The sequence below is a fragment of the Balaenoptera acutorostrata genome, chromosome 3, assembly GCF_949987535.1.
Source record: "Balaenoptera acutorostrata chromosome 3, mBalAcu1.1, whole genome shotgun sequence".
In the NCBI taxonomy this organism is placed as follows: domain Eukaryota; kingdom Metazoa; phylum Chordata; class Mammalia; order Artiodactyla; family Balaenopteridae; genus Balaenoptera; species Balaenoptera acutorostrata.
In genome coordinates this window covers 16,257,458-16,276,180 of record NC_080066.1, presented here as the reverse complement: position 1 = coordinate 16,276,180, position 18,723 = coordinate 16,257,458, and the positions used below count along the sequence as shown (strand labels likewise).

Here is an 18,723-nt window from a genome sequence, read left to right as displayed (position 1 = left end):
TTCCACCAATTTTGGGAAGTGTTCTCCCCTTATTTATTCAGATATATTTTTCCATCTCATTCTTTCTCTCCTCTCCTTCTTGGACTTCAATCATCATGATGTTAGACAACATGTCTAACATATTGTTATTGAGGGTCTTATACATTTTGATTGTTTTCTCTTTTTTCACGTTGAATAATTTCAATTGATTTATTTTCAAGTTCTGTGATTTTTTTCTGTGTCATCTTTAATATGCTTATAAGCCTATCCAATGATCTTTTAAAAAATATCAGATATTCTATAAAAATTTTCATTTGATTGCTTTTAAATTGTGTTAATTTCTCTACTAAGATTTCTTATCCTTTCATGCATTATGAGTGTATTGTCCTTCACTGAGCATCAGTATAATTGTAATTTTAAAATCCTTGTCTCCTTCATCTCAGAATTGACCTCTGTTGACTGTCTTTTCCCATGGCATGGTCATATTTTCCTGGTCCTTTTTCTGCCAAATAATTTTGGATCATATCTATGACATTGTAAATTTACTACTGTAGAGTTTCTGGAGTCTGTTATATTTATTGAGAGTATTTATGATTGATTTCGTTTAAGTAGATGATTAGCTTGCTTAGACTCAAATTGAGAATTCTGTTTTGTAGTTTAGATATCAATTCAGTAGTTCAAATATCAATTCAGCTCTTTTAGCTTTAGTTACTAGAAGTGTTCCCTGCACATTCATGCTTCAGTTTTAGGCAGAGATTTGGGTAGAGTTTATTCATAGAACATGGGTCACCCCTTTTTCTGGCTCTTTTCTTTCTAGAATTCTGCCCTTTATTTATGGCGGACCTGCATGTCCCTGGCTTCTTTACCTGATTCTTCAGGCTAAGGAAATAGCAACCTTTCTATCAGTGTTTTAGCTGCAGTGGTAGCTTAACCTCAGGCCAAAGCTTTTAGGTTTTCCTTGTTTTTTTAATATAAGCATTATATTCATCACTGGGTTTTCTAACATCAGGATGTCCTAAACTGATCTATGCTGCCCTTTCTGAAGGGCACTAGGAACCATAATCTATTTCTCAATACTTGGCAGGCAGTGTTATTTAGACAGTGATTTAGATTCTTTTATTAATAAGAAACAGCAAAAGACAAAAAATAGAAAAGATTCTCACTCTCTAGATCAAGTTTTTATAGCCTTTATAGTCTTAATATCCATTTATTTTGATGTTAGTGAAAAAGTAATGTTTATTTATTATTTTATATATTAATTTAAAAACTTTTTATTGGGCATATATATTATTCCACACATTGTGTATGTGTAGCTATAATAGTGAACAAGAACACAGATCTTGTCCCCAGTGAAGCTGCAATTTAGTAATGGAGACATTAACCTGAACATTAATGTTCTATTCCAGGGATCTGCATATTTTTTTTAAAGGGCCAGATAGTAAATAATTGTGGCTTTTTAGGGCATACAGTCTGTGTCCCAACTACTCAACTCTGCCACTATACTGCGAAAGTTGCCATAAACAATACTTAAAGATAAAGCATGACTATTTTATAATAAAACTTTACTGATGGACACTGGAATTTATAATTCATATAACTTTCACATGTCATAAAATACTATTCTTTTGAATTTTTTTTAACCACTTAAAAGTGTAAAAACCCTTAGCTCTCAGGCCATGCAAAATCAGGTGGAAGGTGAGATTTGTCTGCAGGTCATAGTTTGCTGTCCCTTAGTCTGTTCAATAAACATTAATTGAGCATTTTTGCATCTGACAATATGCAATGGAGATACATAAGTAAAGGATAAAATTCCTCCACTGACAGATAAGTTATAATCTTAATTTTAGTGGTCAGTATTCAATTCATTTTTGTAGCAAACATAGGTGAAGCTTACTTTGATCTATACTCTGATTTTGCAAAGAAATCAACTTCATTACACTGTTATTTAAAAATTCATCTGAATTTTCAATTATGGAAGAGATTTTGTTACAGTAGTTAAGCCTGTTTCTTATAATAAAAATAAAAATAAGAATTGTGTTCATTAAGTGGGTATACAGTGTATTTTTCCACTTGTGCATCTTTAATATTGTAGTTACACTAGTTTAAAAGTAAAAATCAATTAAAGATGAAAAATTTATTATGTTTATGAACATATATTTTTATATGTTGTTATCAATTGTTAATTTCAGTTCAAAAGCTCTTATTAAGCCCAGTGTGTGTAAGGCATCATGATAAAGGCTGTGAATGTTATAAAGACTTTTAAGATACATGTTGCATATTAGAGTGTTTGTGATCTCTTTGGAAAGCATTCTCAAGAATAACCCAGTTAATTTTAATACAGGGAGAAATTTGAAAAGTACTATAATATTAGTCTGAGCAGATTGCTCTGTGGCTGTAGGCAAATTCTGACACTGGAAAGGAGAAGGGCATTTGAGAAAGGACTTGCAAGATGAGTGATATTTCAATGGACACGGAAGTGAAAGAAATATTTCAAACTGAAAGAACCACATAAGGACCATATAGAGTTACTTGGTGTGCCTAGGCAATGATACAGCAGTCTACTATGGCTAGAGAATACTGTCTCTGGAAATGAAGATTAGGCCAAAAGTGTATTTGGGAATGTCAGGAATTATGTCACCCAAAGGTTACTGATTTTGCTCATCAGTACCATTTCCTTCCCTCTTTTCCCATCTCTACCCAAACTCCTTCACAGCTGACAGTCCTATTACCAATAATTACCAATACTGTCCAATCAGGCAGTGGAAACGAGAGGGTTGATGGATAATGCAACTCCTCAGCCACACCACATAATTAATTTCAAAGGCATACACGTTTGGTACTTCATAATTCATTCTGCCTCAAGTAGTGTTTTGCAGAGAGCTTCCGTTTTTGTTTTTCTTTCCCACAAATTATTTGATTGCGAGGTTCATGATATCAGGGTTCTTGATGTGTGCCTGCATGTGTGTGCATTTAAAATAAGCTACATGAGGTTTATATAATTCTTCTATAAACGTGATGCTTATTTTTTATTGGATAATATATTTGTTTATTTCCTCATTCCTTTTATTTCAAATTCAGGTAATATATCAGTCAGGGAATCATAATTAACAGCCCAGATGATTATTTGAATTAACTGATATGACATCAATGAAATTACTCCACATAAATTAGTAGTCAACCTATCTTAAAGTAAATGATATTATTTCACTAATTAGAGCCAAAAAATAATATGTGCTACAATTTCTCTGTAGACATAGAATTTTTTCCTTTATACCATTTGCTTTCCTTTTGGCAGAAATTTTATCTTTACAGGCAGGTGACTTATTTGTTAAATTTATGTGAGTATTAATTCAAATTAATTCAGCCTCATACTGAATCCATACTGAACAGAAATACATAAAATAAATGTATATTGAAATAAATATGATACACATTTCAAAGAATGTACCTTTTGAATCATAGCCAAATGGTCAGTAGACTGAGATTCTGCCAAATGAAAGTGGGCAGGGACTTTTACCAATTAAAGGGGTTGGAAGGGACCCAGAAGATTTTAGTTCTCTGCAAATGAAGTCTCGCAACTCTGATGATTAATTATGCTGATTCGGTGTCCTACAACCGAATCAGTAAAGGGAGAACTCGTAGGAACATAACTGCTTTAGGCCTCATAGATTTTGGTCAGTGCATTATAACCTAGCAAATGGAACAAGGGAACCAAATTAGTGACTACTGATTGTAGTAGGCAGAATTCTCAAGATGTGCCCCCAAGATTCTCATCCCCTGGTTATTCAAACACTAATCTAGGTACTTCTATCAAAGGACTTTGCAGTTGTAATTAAAGTTACCAATTAGCTGATCTTAACATGGGAAGATTATCATCGACTGTTCAAATGGGCTGATGTAATTGCATGGTTCCTTAGGACCTTCTATGTACAAGACCATGTCATTTGCAAATAGAGTTTTACTTTCTGTTTCCTTTCTGGCTGCCTTTTATTTCATTTCCTTGTCTAATTGCCCACCTAGAAACTTGGGTGCAATGTTGAATAGAATTGGTGATAGCAGATATCCTTATTTCCATTAGTGGAAAACTTTTTAAACTTTTACCATCAGGTTCGATGTTACCTGAGGGTTTTTTGTAGTTGTCATTTATCAGGTAAGCATGTTCACGTCTCTGACTAATATATGAAGTGTTTTTTATCCCGAGAAAGTGTTAGACTTTGTCAAATGTGTTTTCTGCATCTATTGAGATGATCATGTCATTTTGGGCCTTTATTTATATGGTGTTTTATAGTGATTAGTTTTCATATAGTGATTGGTTTTCATATGTTGAACCAAATTTGCATTTCTGGGATAAATTCCACTTGGTCATGGTGAATAATCCTTTTTATATCTTTATGTCTTGCTTGATGAGGCTTTCCAGTATTTTGTTTAGTATTTTTACATGTATGTTAATCACGGATATTGATCTATAATTTTCTTTTTTTTGATATGTTTGTGATATGTTTGCCAGGTTTTGGTATCAAGGAAATAATGGCCTCACAGAATGAGTTGGGAAGTCTTTCCTCTTATAATTTGTGCAAGAGTTGGTGAAGTTAGTGTCAATTCTCTAAATGTTTTATAGAATTCACTAGTTCATCCTTCTGTGACTGAGAATTTCTTTGTGGGGAGCTTTTTGGTTACTGATTCATTCTTTTGTTATCTATTCAGATTTTCTATCTCTACTAGAGTCAGTTTTGGTCCTGAATCAGTTTTTGTGTCTTGCTAGGATTTTTTTCATATTATCAAGGTTATCTAATTTGTTAGCCTGCATTTGTTGATAATATTTCCTTATAATTCTTTTTATTTCTATAAAGTTGGTAGTTCTGACCCTTGTTTCACTATTCATTCAGTAAATTGAGTTGTCTTCTTTTTTTTATTGGTCAGTCTAGTGAAAGATTTGTTAATTTTGTTGATCTTTCCAAAAACCAACTTTTGGTTTATTTAATTTTATTCTATTGGTTGTCTATTCTCTATTTGATTTATTTATGCTCTAATATTTACTATTTTCTTCTACTACTTGCTTTGGGTTTAGTTTGCTCTTCTTCCAGCTTTGTAAGGTGAAAGTTTAGATTGTTGATTTTAAAACTTTTTTTTAAATTTAATAATTTATAGCTATAAATTCATTTCTAAGCACAAATTTAACTGCATCTCATGCATTTTGATATATTGTATTTTCACAGTGCTTCAGAATGCATGAGATGCAGTTAAATTAGTTATTCACCTCAAGTATTTTCTAATTTCTCTTCTGATTTTCACCTTTGACCCATTAGGAGTGTGTTATTTAATGTCTACATGTTTGCAAATTTCCTGCATTTCTTTCTGCTCTTGACTCAAATCACTCCATTGTAGCTGTAGAACATACTTGTATGATTAACATCCTCTTAAATGTATTGAGACTTGTTTTGTGGCCTAAAATAAGGTCTTTCCTGGAGAACATTTTGTGTGCACAATAGAAGCATATGCATTTTGCTGCTGATGGATAGAGGATTCCACATGTGTCTGTTAGGTCTAATTGGTTTACAGTGTTGCTCAAGTCTTCTATACCCTTACTGATCTTCTGTCTAATTGTTCTATTCATTCTGAAAAATGGGGTGTTGAAGTTTCCAACTATTATTGTTGAATTCTCTGTTTTCACTTTGATTCTATTAGTTTTTGTTTCTTATATTTTGGGGCTCTGTTTTTAGGTGCATATGTATTTATAATTGTTATTTGTTTGATAGGTTGATTCTTTTCTCATTATAAATTGTTCTTTTATGTCTCTAATAACATTTTTATTGTGCATTAAAATATGTGTTTTGGATTTCCAGCTCTCTTTTAGTTGTTTGTATATTTTTTATATTTCTTTATTTTCAGCCTCTTTTTTTGTAGTTGAATTGTTGGCTTATGTTTTTATACAATATATCAACCTCAGACTTTTGATTGGAGACTTTAATCCATTTACATATAAGATAATTACTGATAAGATAGGATTTACACCTGCTATCTGCTATTTGTTTTCTGTCTCTGTCTTTCTTGTTACTCTGTTCCTCCATTACTGTTTTCTTCTCTGTTACATATATATTTTCCGTATGTATTATATATTGTATGTATATATATAATATTTGGAACTAGTTTACTGGATGCTTTAGGGATTACAACAATCTATGTTGGATTAGTACAATTTAATTGCAATAGTATTTAAGAAATTTGTCCTACCTAGCTCTATTCTCCCCACCTTTATGCTGTTATTGCCACAAATTGCATCTTAATATATTGTGTGCCCATTAACACTGAATTTTGAGTTTGATTTTTATCAAGTATAACAATCAATTATAGTGATTAGTTATTGATTTTATAATTTATATCTCTTTACTGATAGTCTCTACTTTGTAAGATATCATTCTCATGGTTTCTTAGTTCTTTAGACATGGTTTCCTTTAGCTCTTTGAAATATTTTAAATAGCTGATTTAAAGTCTTTTTTTCAGTAGGTCCAATGTCTGGGCTTTCTCAGAGATACTTTTGTTTGATTGTTTTTTTCCTTTGTATGAGTCACATTTTTTTGTTTCTTTGCATTTCTCACAATTTCTTTTGAAACATGGACATCTACAACAATATAATGTGGCCAAGTGTGGAAATCTTTTTCCGTTACTTTTACAGTTTGTTGTGGTTTGTTGTATTTGTTGTTTTTTACTTTAGTGACTTTCCTGGAATAATTCTGTAAAGTCTTTATTCCTGTCATGTTGTGTCCATTGAATTCTCTGCTTGGTAAGCTAAGTGGTCAGCTGGAAAGAGAGTTTCTTAAATGCCTGGAACCAATAAATTTCCCAGTGTTTGTTGAGGGACTCTATTGTGGTGTATCTTCAATACTTACCTAGGCAGTTGATATCTCTGTCTTATTCTTCACTTCCTACCTTAAGAGAGCCTCAAAGTCAGCCAGAGATGAGAGCTTAGGGCCTTTTCAGGTCTTTCCAGAGCATGTGTACAGCCCTATGCATGCACGTGTCTCTATAGGTTTGCGGGAAGATGTTGGAGCATTTCAAAGCTCCTATGGGACATTTCAGTTTCCAGTTTTGCTTTAAGCTTCTGGTTAGTCTCTTGTTGGCCCCATATGTTATGTACTGCACCAAGCAACAGTAAAGTTAAAACACTTGCAGTAATTGTTTTCAACACATGCCTACTGTAAAGAGTCTATTTGCACTGGACAATTTCAGACAGCCTTATAAGTGGTGTCTTTCAGGAAACACCAGACATATCAAATAATGATAATTATTTGATAATTATTTGGTAATGAGGTTTGAAAGAGTTTTAACTCTATTCTGCTCATTTCTGTGGTTGCCATGCTGCACCAGGAATGTGGGCTGCCATTTTTTATAGTTGCTGTGGAGCTGGAGAGTGGTGGGAATAGGGCCAAGTTAAAAAAAAAAAAAAAAAAAAGGAAAAGAAAACCCCCCCTAAAATTTACTGTTTTTACTGAGATTCAGTTATTTATTGAATAAAAGGTCTCCAGTTTGCCGTAAGCTTTACTGTGGCCATTTTTGCCAATATTTTCATTGCTTTTATTGAGGAGAAAAATTTCAGAGGTCTTTACATTGACATTTTTATTAATATCACTCATTTTTATTGCATATTTTATGATTCCCTAAAGTGATTCACCTAGCCCTTTATCACTGAAGCAGACTTAAATGTGTATGGCAGCATTTATTTACACATTGCTAGCAATTATAGGGGATTACTATTTGAGGGTATCCTTTGATACAGTTTTAACAAATATTATGTGCTTATGTCAAACTTGTTAGTTTAATGAACAGGAATGAGGCAAAACTTTATGATTCAATAAAAATGGAATTTAATAAATAGAAATTACCAACTTGAAGGAGTTTGTATCTAAGACTGTCATTTAACCTCTGTTATCTGAACTGAGCCATATTTCTGTCACAGATGAACACACTTTTCCTGTTCCAAAAGTTTTGACATTTTAACCTTTGCTTCAGGCTTTGGATATTGTCACAGTGATCCATTCCTGCAGCCTGATTTTTTGGGATATTATCTTACTGTTAAAATACTCAGTTTTTCGAGTTCCTTTGAGCCCATTGGTTACTCTACAGCATGCAATAGGATTTCTGTTTCTCCTGCTTGCATTCATTCCCATTAATCACTTAGAACTTGGGAAATGGAGGAAAGGCAAGACTGCCTATCAGTAGTTGAAGGAAGTGAGACTGAAAATTCTACCTTATCTTTTCTAAGGATCAAGGTTGGTGGAATTCACTGCCAAAGTTATTGAATTAGCCCTCAAAACTTGATTCATGGTTTTTGTTGCTTTCATATTTTATATACTTCATATTTTATTTACTCCTACATGTACCCAGCTACTAAGAAGAAAAAGCCCTTTAACATAAACATTTAAGATTATAAATGAAATCATCCTGTCTTATTTTGTAATTTTAATAATTCTTATTTTGTAGCTTTAATAATTAACGACTTCATCACAAGGTGGTTTTAAATCTGTTTTGAAGATAGGCTATGCATTTGCTTTTATTGAGGCAGGAATAAAATGGGAATTTATGAATCATATGAACAAACTGAAACGAATATGGTAGAGATTAATAGGAGACATGTGATGAGGATGGTGTTGTGTGTATGTGTGGTATGATGTTACTAGGCTCCCTCAAGGACTAAGAGGGGTGTGTGGAGAGAATATTGAATACCTTTTTTTGTTTTTTTTTTAATCAGCTTTGAAAGTCTCTTCTTGATGCTTAGAGCCAGCAGTAGGAGAGGATATCAGATGAGGGAATGGGCATGTGGGAAAAACTTAGGCTGCCAAGGATCTGCTTCTTTCTTTTATACTCATAGACCTGATAACTGAAGTCCTAGGGAAAGCAAGATAACTTTCTGTAAGATATTGTTCTCTAAGGAACATCTCTAATTGTGAATTAAAGAACTTCTATACTCATAGGGAGCAAGGTAAAATTGAGTGTGCATTTGAAAGAATGCTATTGTCACTAAATTGGAATTTTTTAAAAAAATAAATAAAAAACAAAAAACCAAGTATTGCTATTGGGTGCATTTTGAATACTTTTTTACCCCATGAAAAGAAGTCTTATTACTAGAACAAATGCTAAAGGATCTCAAGTTGTTTCTGAATTTAGAACTTTACTTTTTATGATAACCTGAAGGTTAACCTCATTTAATTTTTGACAAAATACAGAATAATTTACAGTGTCATAAAATGTGCTAGATGACGTAGTTTGTATTTATAAAACACCTAGCTTAAATATTCATATAATTTATTATTTTATTGAAAATGCTGTTCTATTATTTAATAGCTTAATGTATCAATCTGATTTTTAAGACCAAACTTTCAAAAATAAATATGGTTAATTTAAGTGATTTCTTTGACAAATGAAAATAATTTTTACTGTATGTATGTATCACAAATGCTTTTTAGTAGCTGAATATTTATAAACAGTAATTGAAGGCCTGTTGAATACTATTACCATTTGTATTGCAAATAATTGTATTTAAACTGCAAACAATAAATCCATATGGCTTATTATGCTCGTTTGATTATTCACTTGCTTAGCATTTGCTTTCCCTGCTGAACATGAAGCAAGAGCAAACTAATGGTTGTCCACTTGTATCACCATGATACCAGCTCTTCATCTAAATTATATTTATAAAATTATTCCAGGTAGTACATTCTGAGAACAATTTTCTGTTATTGCAGGGACTTCAGTTATGCTTATGACTATGTTATATGCAATCATTAATGTTCTTTTCTGCTTCATTAGGGTACAATTTTGGAATAGCTGTAGGGAAGAAGAGGTTTTTTAGGTTTCATAATTTTACTATTGATTCTCTCAATGATGTGACAATAAAATTTGATTTCCAAGACAGCTTTCAAATACCACTGAATAATTTGGGTAGGTATGCCATCATAATCATCATCAACATCATTTTTTCATTCTTTTTGACAAATAGTGGCATACCAAATAGATGAGCAGGAAACAGTGGTTCCCATATTATACACTATAACCTTGTCAAGCATTGCAAAAAATCTATGAAAGCCCAGGGAATGTTCCACATTTATTTTATAGGCTTCTAAATAGTAAGTTGACCGGCATGGTCTGTACTGCAGCATACAGAAGAGCATCGGGACTCAGTATCGTTTTCCATAATCCTGGCAAAAGCTGGGACTACTTGATCCAATTCTTTCTGGAGAAAAACACAACAAAATAGGATCTCTTTTGAATTCTTCATTGAATTACTTATTTTGGTGGGCAGTCCCAGTATAATGTTTTCCCTGGATATCATCTTTGCTGGGTTATAACTTTCTAAGTTATGAGATGTATTTGGTCATGGACTACAGCCCATAACAGTGTTTTAGGGAGTATACAATTAATTATTTTACCGGGGAGTATATTGAAGTACAATATCAGCCAGACCATTTGCAAAAATAAATGGTACGGTTAAATATTTCATTCTTTAAACAAAAATATATTGATCCAATGTGGATATAGGCCTGAATTATTGCCTGGTGTATTAAATAAGTTTACCAGTGATGGCTCTGCATCTAACACACTGACCCTTGTTTTTAACAGCTCACTTCCTCTCATTGGTCTCTAATGTGGATTCTCCTTCCTCAAACTTACGAAGCAGAGTTTTTCTTTCCACAAATAACCAACATGCTTGTCAGGTATTTGAAAGCACACAGCATTTGAATTACTTTCCACATTTGGGAACTTCTTTATTATAATTATTTGGACATTCATTATTTTTCACAGATTACATTTTATTACTTCTCCAGCCAGATGAATGGCAAATTAACAGTTGGCTTTCAAACTACCTGTGGTGGTCCTACACAGCATTTATGGCAAAGCACGGCTGGGCTCCAAAATCAGTGGGAGAGGACTGTCCTCAAAATCCAGAGCCCCCAGAGATTTCAGGTATGCACGTTGTATTTTCTGTGTTTGAAGGAAAAACGATAAAGTATAGAGGTTTTGCACCAGGTGAATTAAAAGCAGGATGATTAATCATCCCAGTTGTCTGAGGACTGAGGAATTTGCCAGAACTTCAAGTGCTGAAACCAAACAGTCAGAAAATTGGGATGGGCAGTCACCCTAAAAGACAATTTTAAAAAGTTTTAAATTTATGTATCAAAACTAAGGTTGTTATATATTAACATACATTGATATATAAGTAAAATATGACCTTCTAATACTCTTCCTAATTTCTTGAATCCCTCCACTTTTCTTAAAAACTGTCACTATTCCAATCCTCTCTTTTTTTTCATTTCTTATTCTTAAGAATCACTTCCCTTCCAAAGTTTTCTCATGCTTTTGAGAGAACGGGACTATCTTAGGTAATGAGGAAATAGACAGTTTGATTTAAATACTAATTTCAAATGCTGTTGAAGTGGAATCATTGTCATATTCGTTTCATGGTGAAAGTCAAATTATTCAATACAGCCTTTATTTTCCAAAATAAATTTGAGAATTAAAGCCAATGCAAGCCCATAAAAGACAAACTTATTTATGCAGCCTAATAAAACTTATGGATGGTGGAAATTATAATCTAATAATTATTATGGGAGTTCTTGGAAAAGTATTGCCCACTTTAACATTTTGGACAGCCAAGCAAAATTTTCCAGAAAAATGGGATCCTAAAGCATTTTATTCTGAACGAATTTGCTTTTTTTTAAAAAAAAATCTTTATTGGAGTGTAATTGCTTTACAATGGTGTGTTAGTTTCTGTGGTATAACAAAGTGAATCAGCTATACATAAACATATATCCCCATATCTCCTCCCTCTTGCGTCTCCCTCCCAACTTCCGTATCCCACCCCTCTAGGTGGTCACAAAGCACCAAACTGATCTCCTTGTGCTATGTGGCTGCTTCCCACTAGCTATCTGTTTTACATTTGGTAGTGTATATATGTCCATGCCACTCTCTCACTTCGTCCCAGCTTCCCCTTCCCTGTGTCCTCAAGTCCATTGTCTACATCTGTGTCTTTATTCCTGTCCTGCCCCTAGGTTCGTCAGAACCTTTTTTTTTTTTTTTAAGATCCCATATATATGTGTTAGAATGCGACATTTGTTTTTCTCTTTCTGACTTACTTCACTCTGTATGACAGTCTCTAGGTCCATCTACCTCACTACAAATAACTCAATTTCATTTCTTTTTATGGCTGAGTAATATTCCACTGTATATATGTGCCACATCTTCTTTATCCATTCATCTGTTGATGGACACTTAGTTTGCTTCCATGTCCTGGCTATTATAAATAGAGCATTGTGGTACATGACTCTTTTTGAATTATGGTTTTCTCAGGGTATATGCCCAGTAATGGGATTGCTGGATCATATGGTAGTTCTATTTTTAATTTTTAAAGAAACCTCCATACTGTTCTCCATAGTGGCTGTATCAATTTACATTCCCACCAGCAGTGCAAGAGGGTTCCCTTTTCTCCACACCCTCTCCAGCATTTATTGTTTGTAGATTTTTTTATGATGGCCATTCTGACTGGGGTGAGGTGATACCTCATTGTGGTTTTGATTTGTATTTCTCTAATGATTAGTGGTGTTGAGCATACTTTCATGTGCTTGTTGCCAATCTGTATATCTTCCTTGGAGAAATGTCTATTTAGGTCTTCTGCCCATGTTTGGATTGGGTTGTTGGTTTTTTTGAAACTGAGCTGCATGAGCTGCCTGTATATTTTGGAGTTTAATCCATTGTCAGTTGCTTCATTTGCAAATATTTCCTCCAATTCTGAGGGTTGTCTTTTCATCTTGTTTATGGTTTCCTTTGCTGTGCAAAAGGTTTTGTAAATTTCATTAGGTCCCATTTGTTTATTTTTGTTTTTATGTCCATTTCTTTAGGAGGTGCCTCAAAAGGGATCTTGCTGTGATTTATGTCATACAGTGTTCTGCCTATGTTTTCCTCTAAGAGTTTTACAGCGCCTGGCCTTACATTTAGATCTTTAATCCATTTTGAGTTTATTTTTGTGTATAGTGTTAGGGAGTGTTCTAATTTCATTCTTTTACATGTAGCTGTCCAGTTTTGCAAGCCCCACTTATTGAAGAGGCTATCTTTTCTCCATTGTATATTCTTGCTTCCTTTATCAAAGATAAGGTGACCATATGTATGTGGGTTTACCTGTGGGCTTTCTATCCTGTTCCATTGATCTATATTTCTGTTTTTGTGCCAAAGCTACTGTCTTGATTACTGTAGCTTTGTAGTATAGTTGGAAGCCATGGAGCCTGATTCCTCCAGCTCCATTTTTCTTTCTCAAGATTGCTTTAGCTATTAGGGGTCTTTTGTGTTTCCATACAAATTGTGAAAGTTTTTGTTCTAGTTCTGTGAAAAATGCCATTGGTAGTTTGATAGGGATTGCATTGAATCTGTAGATTGCTTTGGGTAGTAGAGTCATTTTCACAATGTTGACTCTTCCAATCCAAGATCATGGTATATCTCTCCATCTGTTTGTATCATCTTTAGTTTCTTTCATCAGTGTCTTATAGTTTTCTGCATACAGGCCTTTTGTCTCCTTAGGTAGGTTTATTCCTAGGTATTTTATTCTTTTTGTTGCAGTGGTAAATGGGAGTGTTTCCTTAATTTCTCTTTCAGATTTTTCATCATTAGTGTATAGAAATGCAAGAGATTTCTGTGCATTAATTTTGTATCCTGCTACTTTACCAAATTCATTGCTTAGCTCTAGTAGTTTTCTGGTAGCATCTTTGGGATTCTCTATGTATAGTATCATGTCATCTGCAAGCAGTGACAGTTTTACTTCTTCTTTTCTGATTTGGATTCCTTTTATTTCTTTTTCTTTTTTTCTCTGATTGCTGTGGCTAAAACTTCCAAAGCTATGTGTTGAGAGTGGGCAACCTTGTCTTGTTCCTGATCTTAATGGAAATGGTTTCAGTTTTTCACCATTGAGAATGATGTTGGCTGTGGGTTTGTCATATATGGCCTTTATTATGTTGAGGTATGTTCCTTCTATGCCTACCTTCTGGAGAGTTTTTTTAATCAGAAATGGGTGTTGAACTTTGTTGAAAGCTTTTTCTGCATCTATTGAGATGTTCGTATGGTTTTTATTCTTCAATTTATTTATATGGTTTTTCACATTGATTGATTTGCGTATATTGAAGAATCCATGCATTCCTGGGATAAATCCCACTTGATCATTGTGTATGATCCTTTTAATTTGCTGTTGGATTCTGTTTGCTAGTATTTTGTTGAGGATTTTTGCATCTATGTTCATCAGTGATATTGACCTGTAGTATTCTTTTTTTGTGACATCTTTGTCTGGTTTTGATATCAGGGTGATGGTGGCCTCGTAGAATGAGTTTGGGAGTGTTCCTCTCTCTGCTATATTTCGGAAGGGTTTGAGAAGGAGAGGTGTTAGCTCTTCTCTAAATGTTTGATAGAATTTGCCTGTCGAGCCATCTTGTCCTGGGCTTTTGTTGGTTGGAAGATTTTGAACCACACTTTCCATTTCAGTGCTTGTGAATTGTCTGTTTATATTTTCTGTTTCTTCCTGGTTCAGACTTGGAAGGTTGTGTTTTTCTAGGAATTTGTCCATTTCTTCCAGGTTATCCATTTTATTGGCATATAATTGCTTGTAGTAATCTCTCATGATCCTTTGTATTTCTGCTGTGTCAGTCATTTTTTCTCCTTTTTCATTTCTAATTCTGTTGATTTGAGTCTTTTCCCTTTTTTTTTTCCACACACACACACACTGTATTTGATTTTTACAAGAGATAAATAAACTGACACCAAGCATTGTAAATGGATGACCACAACAAATGTAGCAATGGTTGCAATTACCAAACACGAAGCACACTCATACTATGTCATAATATTGACATTCAGTCCAGCAATCCTCCACTGTAACAGCTCCTTTACTTTGCAGTGAAAATTGATTTGTATATTTTTTGCCTCTTAGTCCTTGTGGGATTTTTTTTTTTATTCAAACAGAAAGTCACAAAAATTATAATCATCCTCATCAGTTCACTCAGTCCCATGTAATTTTTTTTTTCATCTTGATCTTTTGTTAGCACTTTTAGTAATTCATCAGTTTTCGATTAGAGTTCTGAAAATGCTTAATCATTCAGTTCAGCACTATAGTCAGTTACCAGAAAGCTGTACTTGTCAGAGTCTTTTCCATGAATTCCTTGAAGATGAAACCCTTTTATAGGAACATTTTTGCAAAAGCATCAGAGTATACCCAGAACTGTCTGTAAATGACAAAAGACTTAAAAATGACCACAGTTAAAGATTTGATGAAAGTACATAATAATGCAGTTGACAAGGAAATTTAGTTATTTCTGAGATATACATTTTAAAGTAATAACTAGAATTATGACTTACAATATTATACCAGAACATATAAGATTTTTAGAAATTTCATGTAATGTCTGAAACATTTACATTAACGTATTTCCATACAAATAACCGAAAGAAAGTTTAGTATTAGTTGGGTTTTTTTGTTGTTTGTTTGTTTTTTTATACTACAGGTTCTTATTAGTCATCAGTTTTATACACATCAGTGTATACATGTCAGTCCCAATTGCCCAATTCATCACACCACCACCCCCACCGCCCCACTGCTTTTCCCCCTTGGTGTCCATACGTTTGTTCTCTACATCTGTGTCTCAACTTCTGCCCTGCAAACCAGTTCATCTGTACCATTTTTCTAGGTTCCACATACATGCGTTAATAAACGAGATTTCTTTTTCTCTTTCTGACTTACTTCACTCTGTATGACAGCCTCTAGATCTATCCACGTCTCAACAAATGACTCAGTTTCGTTCCTTTTTATGGCTGAGTAATATTCCATTGTATATACCTACCACAACTCCTTTATCCATTCATCTGTCGATGGGCGTTTAGGTTGCTTCCATGACCTGGCTATTGTACATAGTGCTGCAATGAACATTGGGGTGCATGTGTCTTTTTGAATTATGGTTTTCTCTGGGTATATGCTCAGTAGTGGGATTGCTGGATCATATGGTACTTCTATTTTTAGTTTTTTAGGAACCTCCATACTGTTCTCCGTAGTGGCTGTATCAATTTACATTCCCAGCAACAGTGCAAGAGGGTTCCCTTTTCTCCGCACCCTCTCCAGCATTTGTTGTTTGTAGATTTTCTGATGATGCCCATTCTAAATGGTGTGAGGTGATACCTCATTGTAGTTTTGATTTGCATTTCTCTAATAATTAGTGATGTTGAGCAGCTTTTCATGTGCTTCTTGGCCATCTGTATGTCTTCCTTGGAGAAATGTCTATTTAGGTCTTCTGCCCATTTTTGGTTTGGTTTGTTTGGTTCTTTAATATTGAGCTGCATGAGCTGTTTATATATTTTGGAGATTAATCCTTTGTCCGTTGATTCGTTTGCAAATATTTTCTCCCATTCTGAGGGTTGTCTTTTCATCTTGTTTATGGTTTCCTTTGCTGTGCAAAAGCTTTGAAATTTCATTAGGTTCCATTTGTTTATTTTTGTTTTTATTTCCATTACTCTAGGAGGTGGATCAAAAAAGATCTTGCTGTGATTTATGTCAAAGAGTGTTCTTCCTATGTTTTCCTCTAAGAGTTTGATGGTGTCTTGCCTTACATTTAGGTCTTTAATCCATTTTGAGTTTATTTTTGTGTATGGTGTTAGGGAGTGTTCTAATTTCATATTTTTACATGTAACTGTCCAGTTTTCCCAGCACCACTTATTGAAAAGACTGTCTTTTCTCCACTGTATATCTTTGCCTCCTTTGTCATAGATTAGTTGACCATAGGTGCGTGGGTTTATCTCTGGGCTTTCGATCTTGTTCCATTGATCTATGTTTCTGTTTTTGTGCAAGCACCATATTGCCTTGATTACTGTAGCTTTGTAGTATAGTCTGAAGTCAGGGAGTCTGATTCCTCCAGCTCCGTTTTTTTCCCTCAAGACTGTTTTGGCTATTAGAGGTCTTTTGTGTTTCCATACAAATTTTAAGATGATTTGTTCTAGTTCTGTAAAAAATGCCATTGGTAATTTGATAGGGATTGCATTGAATCCGTAGATTGCTTTGGGTAGTATAGTTATTTTCACAATATTGATTCTTCCAATCCAAGAACATGGTATATCTCTCCATCTGTTTGTATCATCTTTAATTTCTTTCATCAGTGTCTTATAGTTTTCTGCATACAGGTCTTTTGTCTCCCTAGGTAGGTTTATCCCTAGGTATTTTATTCTTTTTGTTGCAGTGGTAAATGGGAGTGTTTCCTTAATTTCTCTTTCAGATTTTTCATCATTAGTGTATAGGAATGCAAGAGATTTCTGTCCATTAATTTTGTATCCTGCAACTTTACCAAATTCGTTGATTAGCTCTAGTACCTTTCTGGTGGCATCTTTAGGATTCTCTATGTATAGTATCGTGTCATCTGCAAACAGTGACACTTTTACTTCTTCTTTTCCAATTTGTATTCCTTTTATTTCTTTTTCTGCTCTGATTGCCATGGCTAGGACTTCCAAACTATGTTGGATAATAGTGGTGAGAGTGGACATCCTTGTCTTGTTCCTGATCTTAGAGGAAATGCTTTCAGTTTTTCACCATTGAGAATGATGTTTGCTGTGGGTTTGTCATATACGGCCTTTATTACGTTGAGGTAGGTCCCCTCTATGCCCACTTTCTGGAGAGTTTTTTTCATAAATGGGTGTTGAATTTTGTCAAAAGCTTTTTCTGCATCTATTGAGATGATCATATGGTTTTTATTCTTCAATTTGTTAATATGGTGTATCACATTGATTGATTTGTGTATATTGAAGAATCCTTGCATCCCTGGGATAAATCCCACTTAATCATGGTGTATGATCCTTTTAATGTGTTGTTGGATTCTGTTTGCTAGTATTTTGTTGAGGAATTTTGCATCTATATTCATCAGTGACATTGGTCTGTAATTTTCTTTTTTGTGGTATCTTTGTCTGGTTTTGGTATCAGGGTGATGGTGGCCTCATAGAATGAGTTTGGGAGTGTTCCTTCCTCTGCAATTTTTTGGAAGAGTTTGAGAAGGACATTTAGCTCTTCTCTAAATGTTTGATAGAACTCAGCTGTGAAGCCATCTGGTCCTGGGCTTTTGTTTGTTGGAAGATTTTTAATCAGTTTCAATTTCATTTCTTGTGATTGGTCTGTTCATATTTTCTATTTCTTCCTGGTTCAGTCTTGGAAGGTTTTACCTTTCTAAGAATTTGTCCATTTCTTCCAGGTTGTCCATTTTATTGGCATAGAGTTGCTTGTAGTAGTCTCTTAGGATGTTTTGTATTTCTGCAGTATCTGTTGTAACTTCTCCTTTTTCATTTCTGATTTTATTGATTTGAGTCCTCTCTCTCTTTTTCTTGATGAGTCTGGCTAATGGTTTATCAATTTTATCTTCTCAGAGAACCAGCTTTTAGTTTTATTGATCTCTGCTATTGTTTTCTTTGTTTCTATTTCATTTATTTCTGCTCTGATCTTGATGATTTCTTTCCTTCTGCTAACTTTGGGTTTTGTTTGTTTTTCTTTAGTTCCTTTAGGTGTAAGGTTAGATTGTTTACTTGAGCTTTCTCTTGTTTCTTGAGGTAGGCTTGTATAGCTATAAACCTCCCTCTTAGAACTGCTTTTGCTGCATCCCATAGGTTTTGGATCGTCGTGTTTTCATTATCATTCGTCTCTAGGTATTTTTTGATTTCCTCCTTGATTTCTTCAGTGATCTCTTTGTTATT

General features: G+C 34.0%; 1 protein-coding gene across 1 annotated transcript in view; it reads left to right on the top strand.

The window, feature by feature from the left end:
• MALRD1 (MAM and LDL receptor class A domain containing 1) overlaps positions 1–18,723 on the top strand; it is a 608,926-nt gene that overhangs the window by 19,716 nt on the left and 570,487 nt on the right. Inside the window, exons 4-5 of the mRNA XM_057542012.1 lie at positions 10,594–10,688; positions 10,777–10,938. Coding sequence (XP_057397995.1) covers positions 10,594–10,688; positions 10,777–10,938 — 257 coding nt within the window. The remainder of the gene's footprint in view (positions 1–10,593; positions 10,689–10,776; positions 10,939–18,723) is intronic.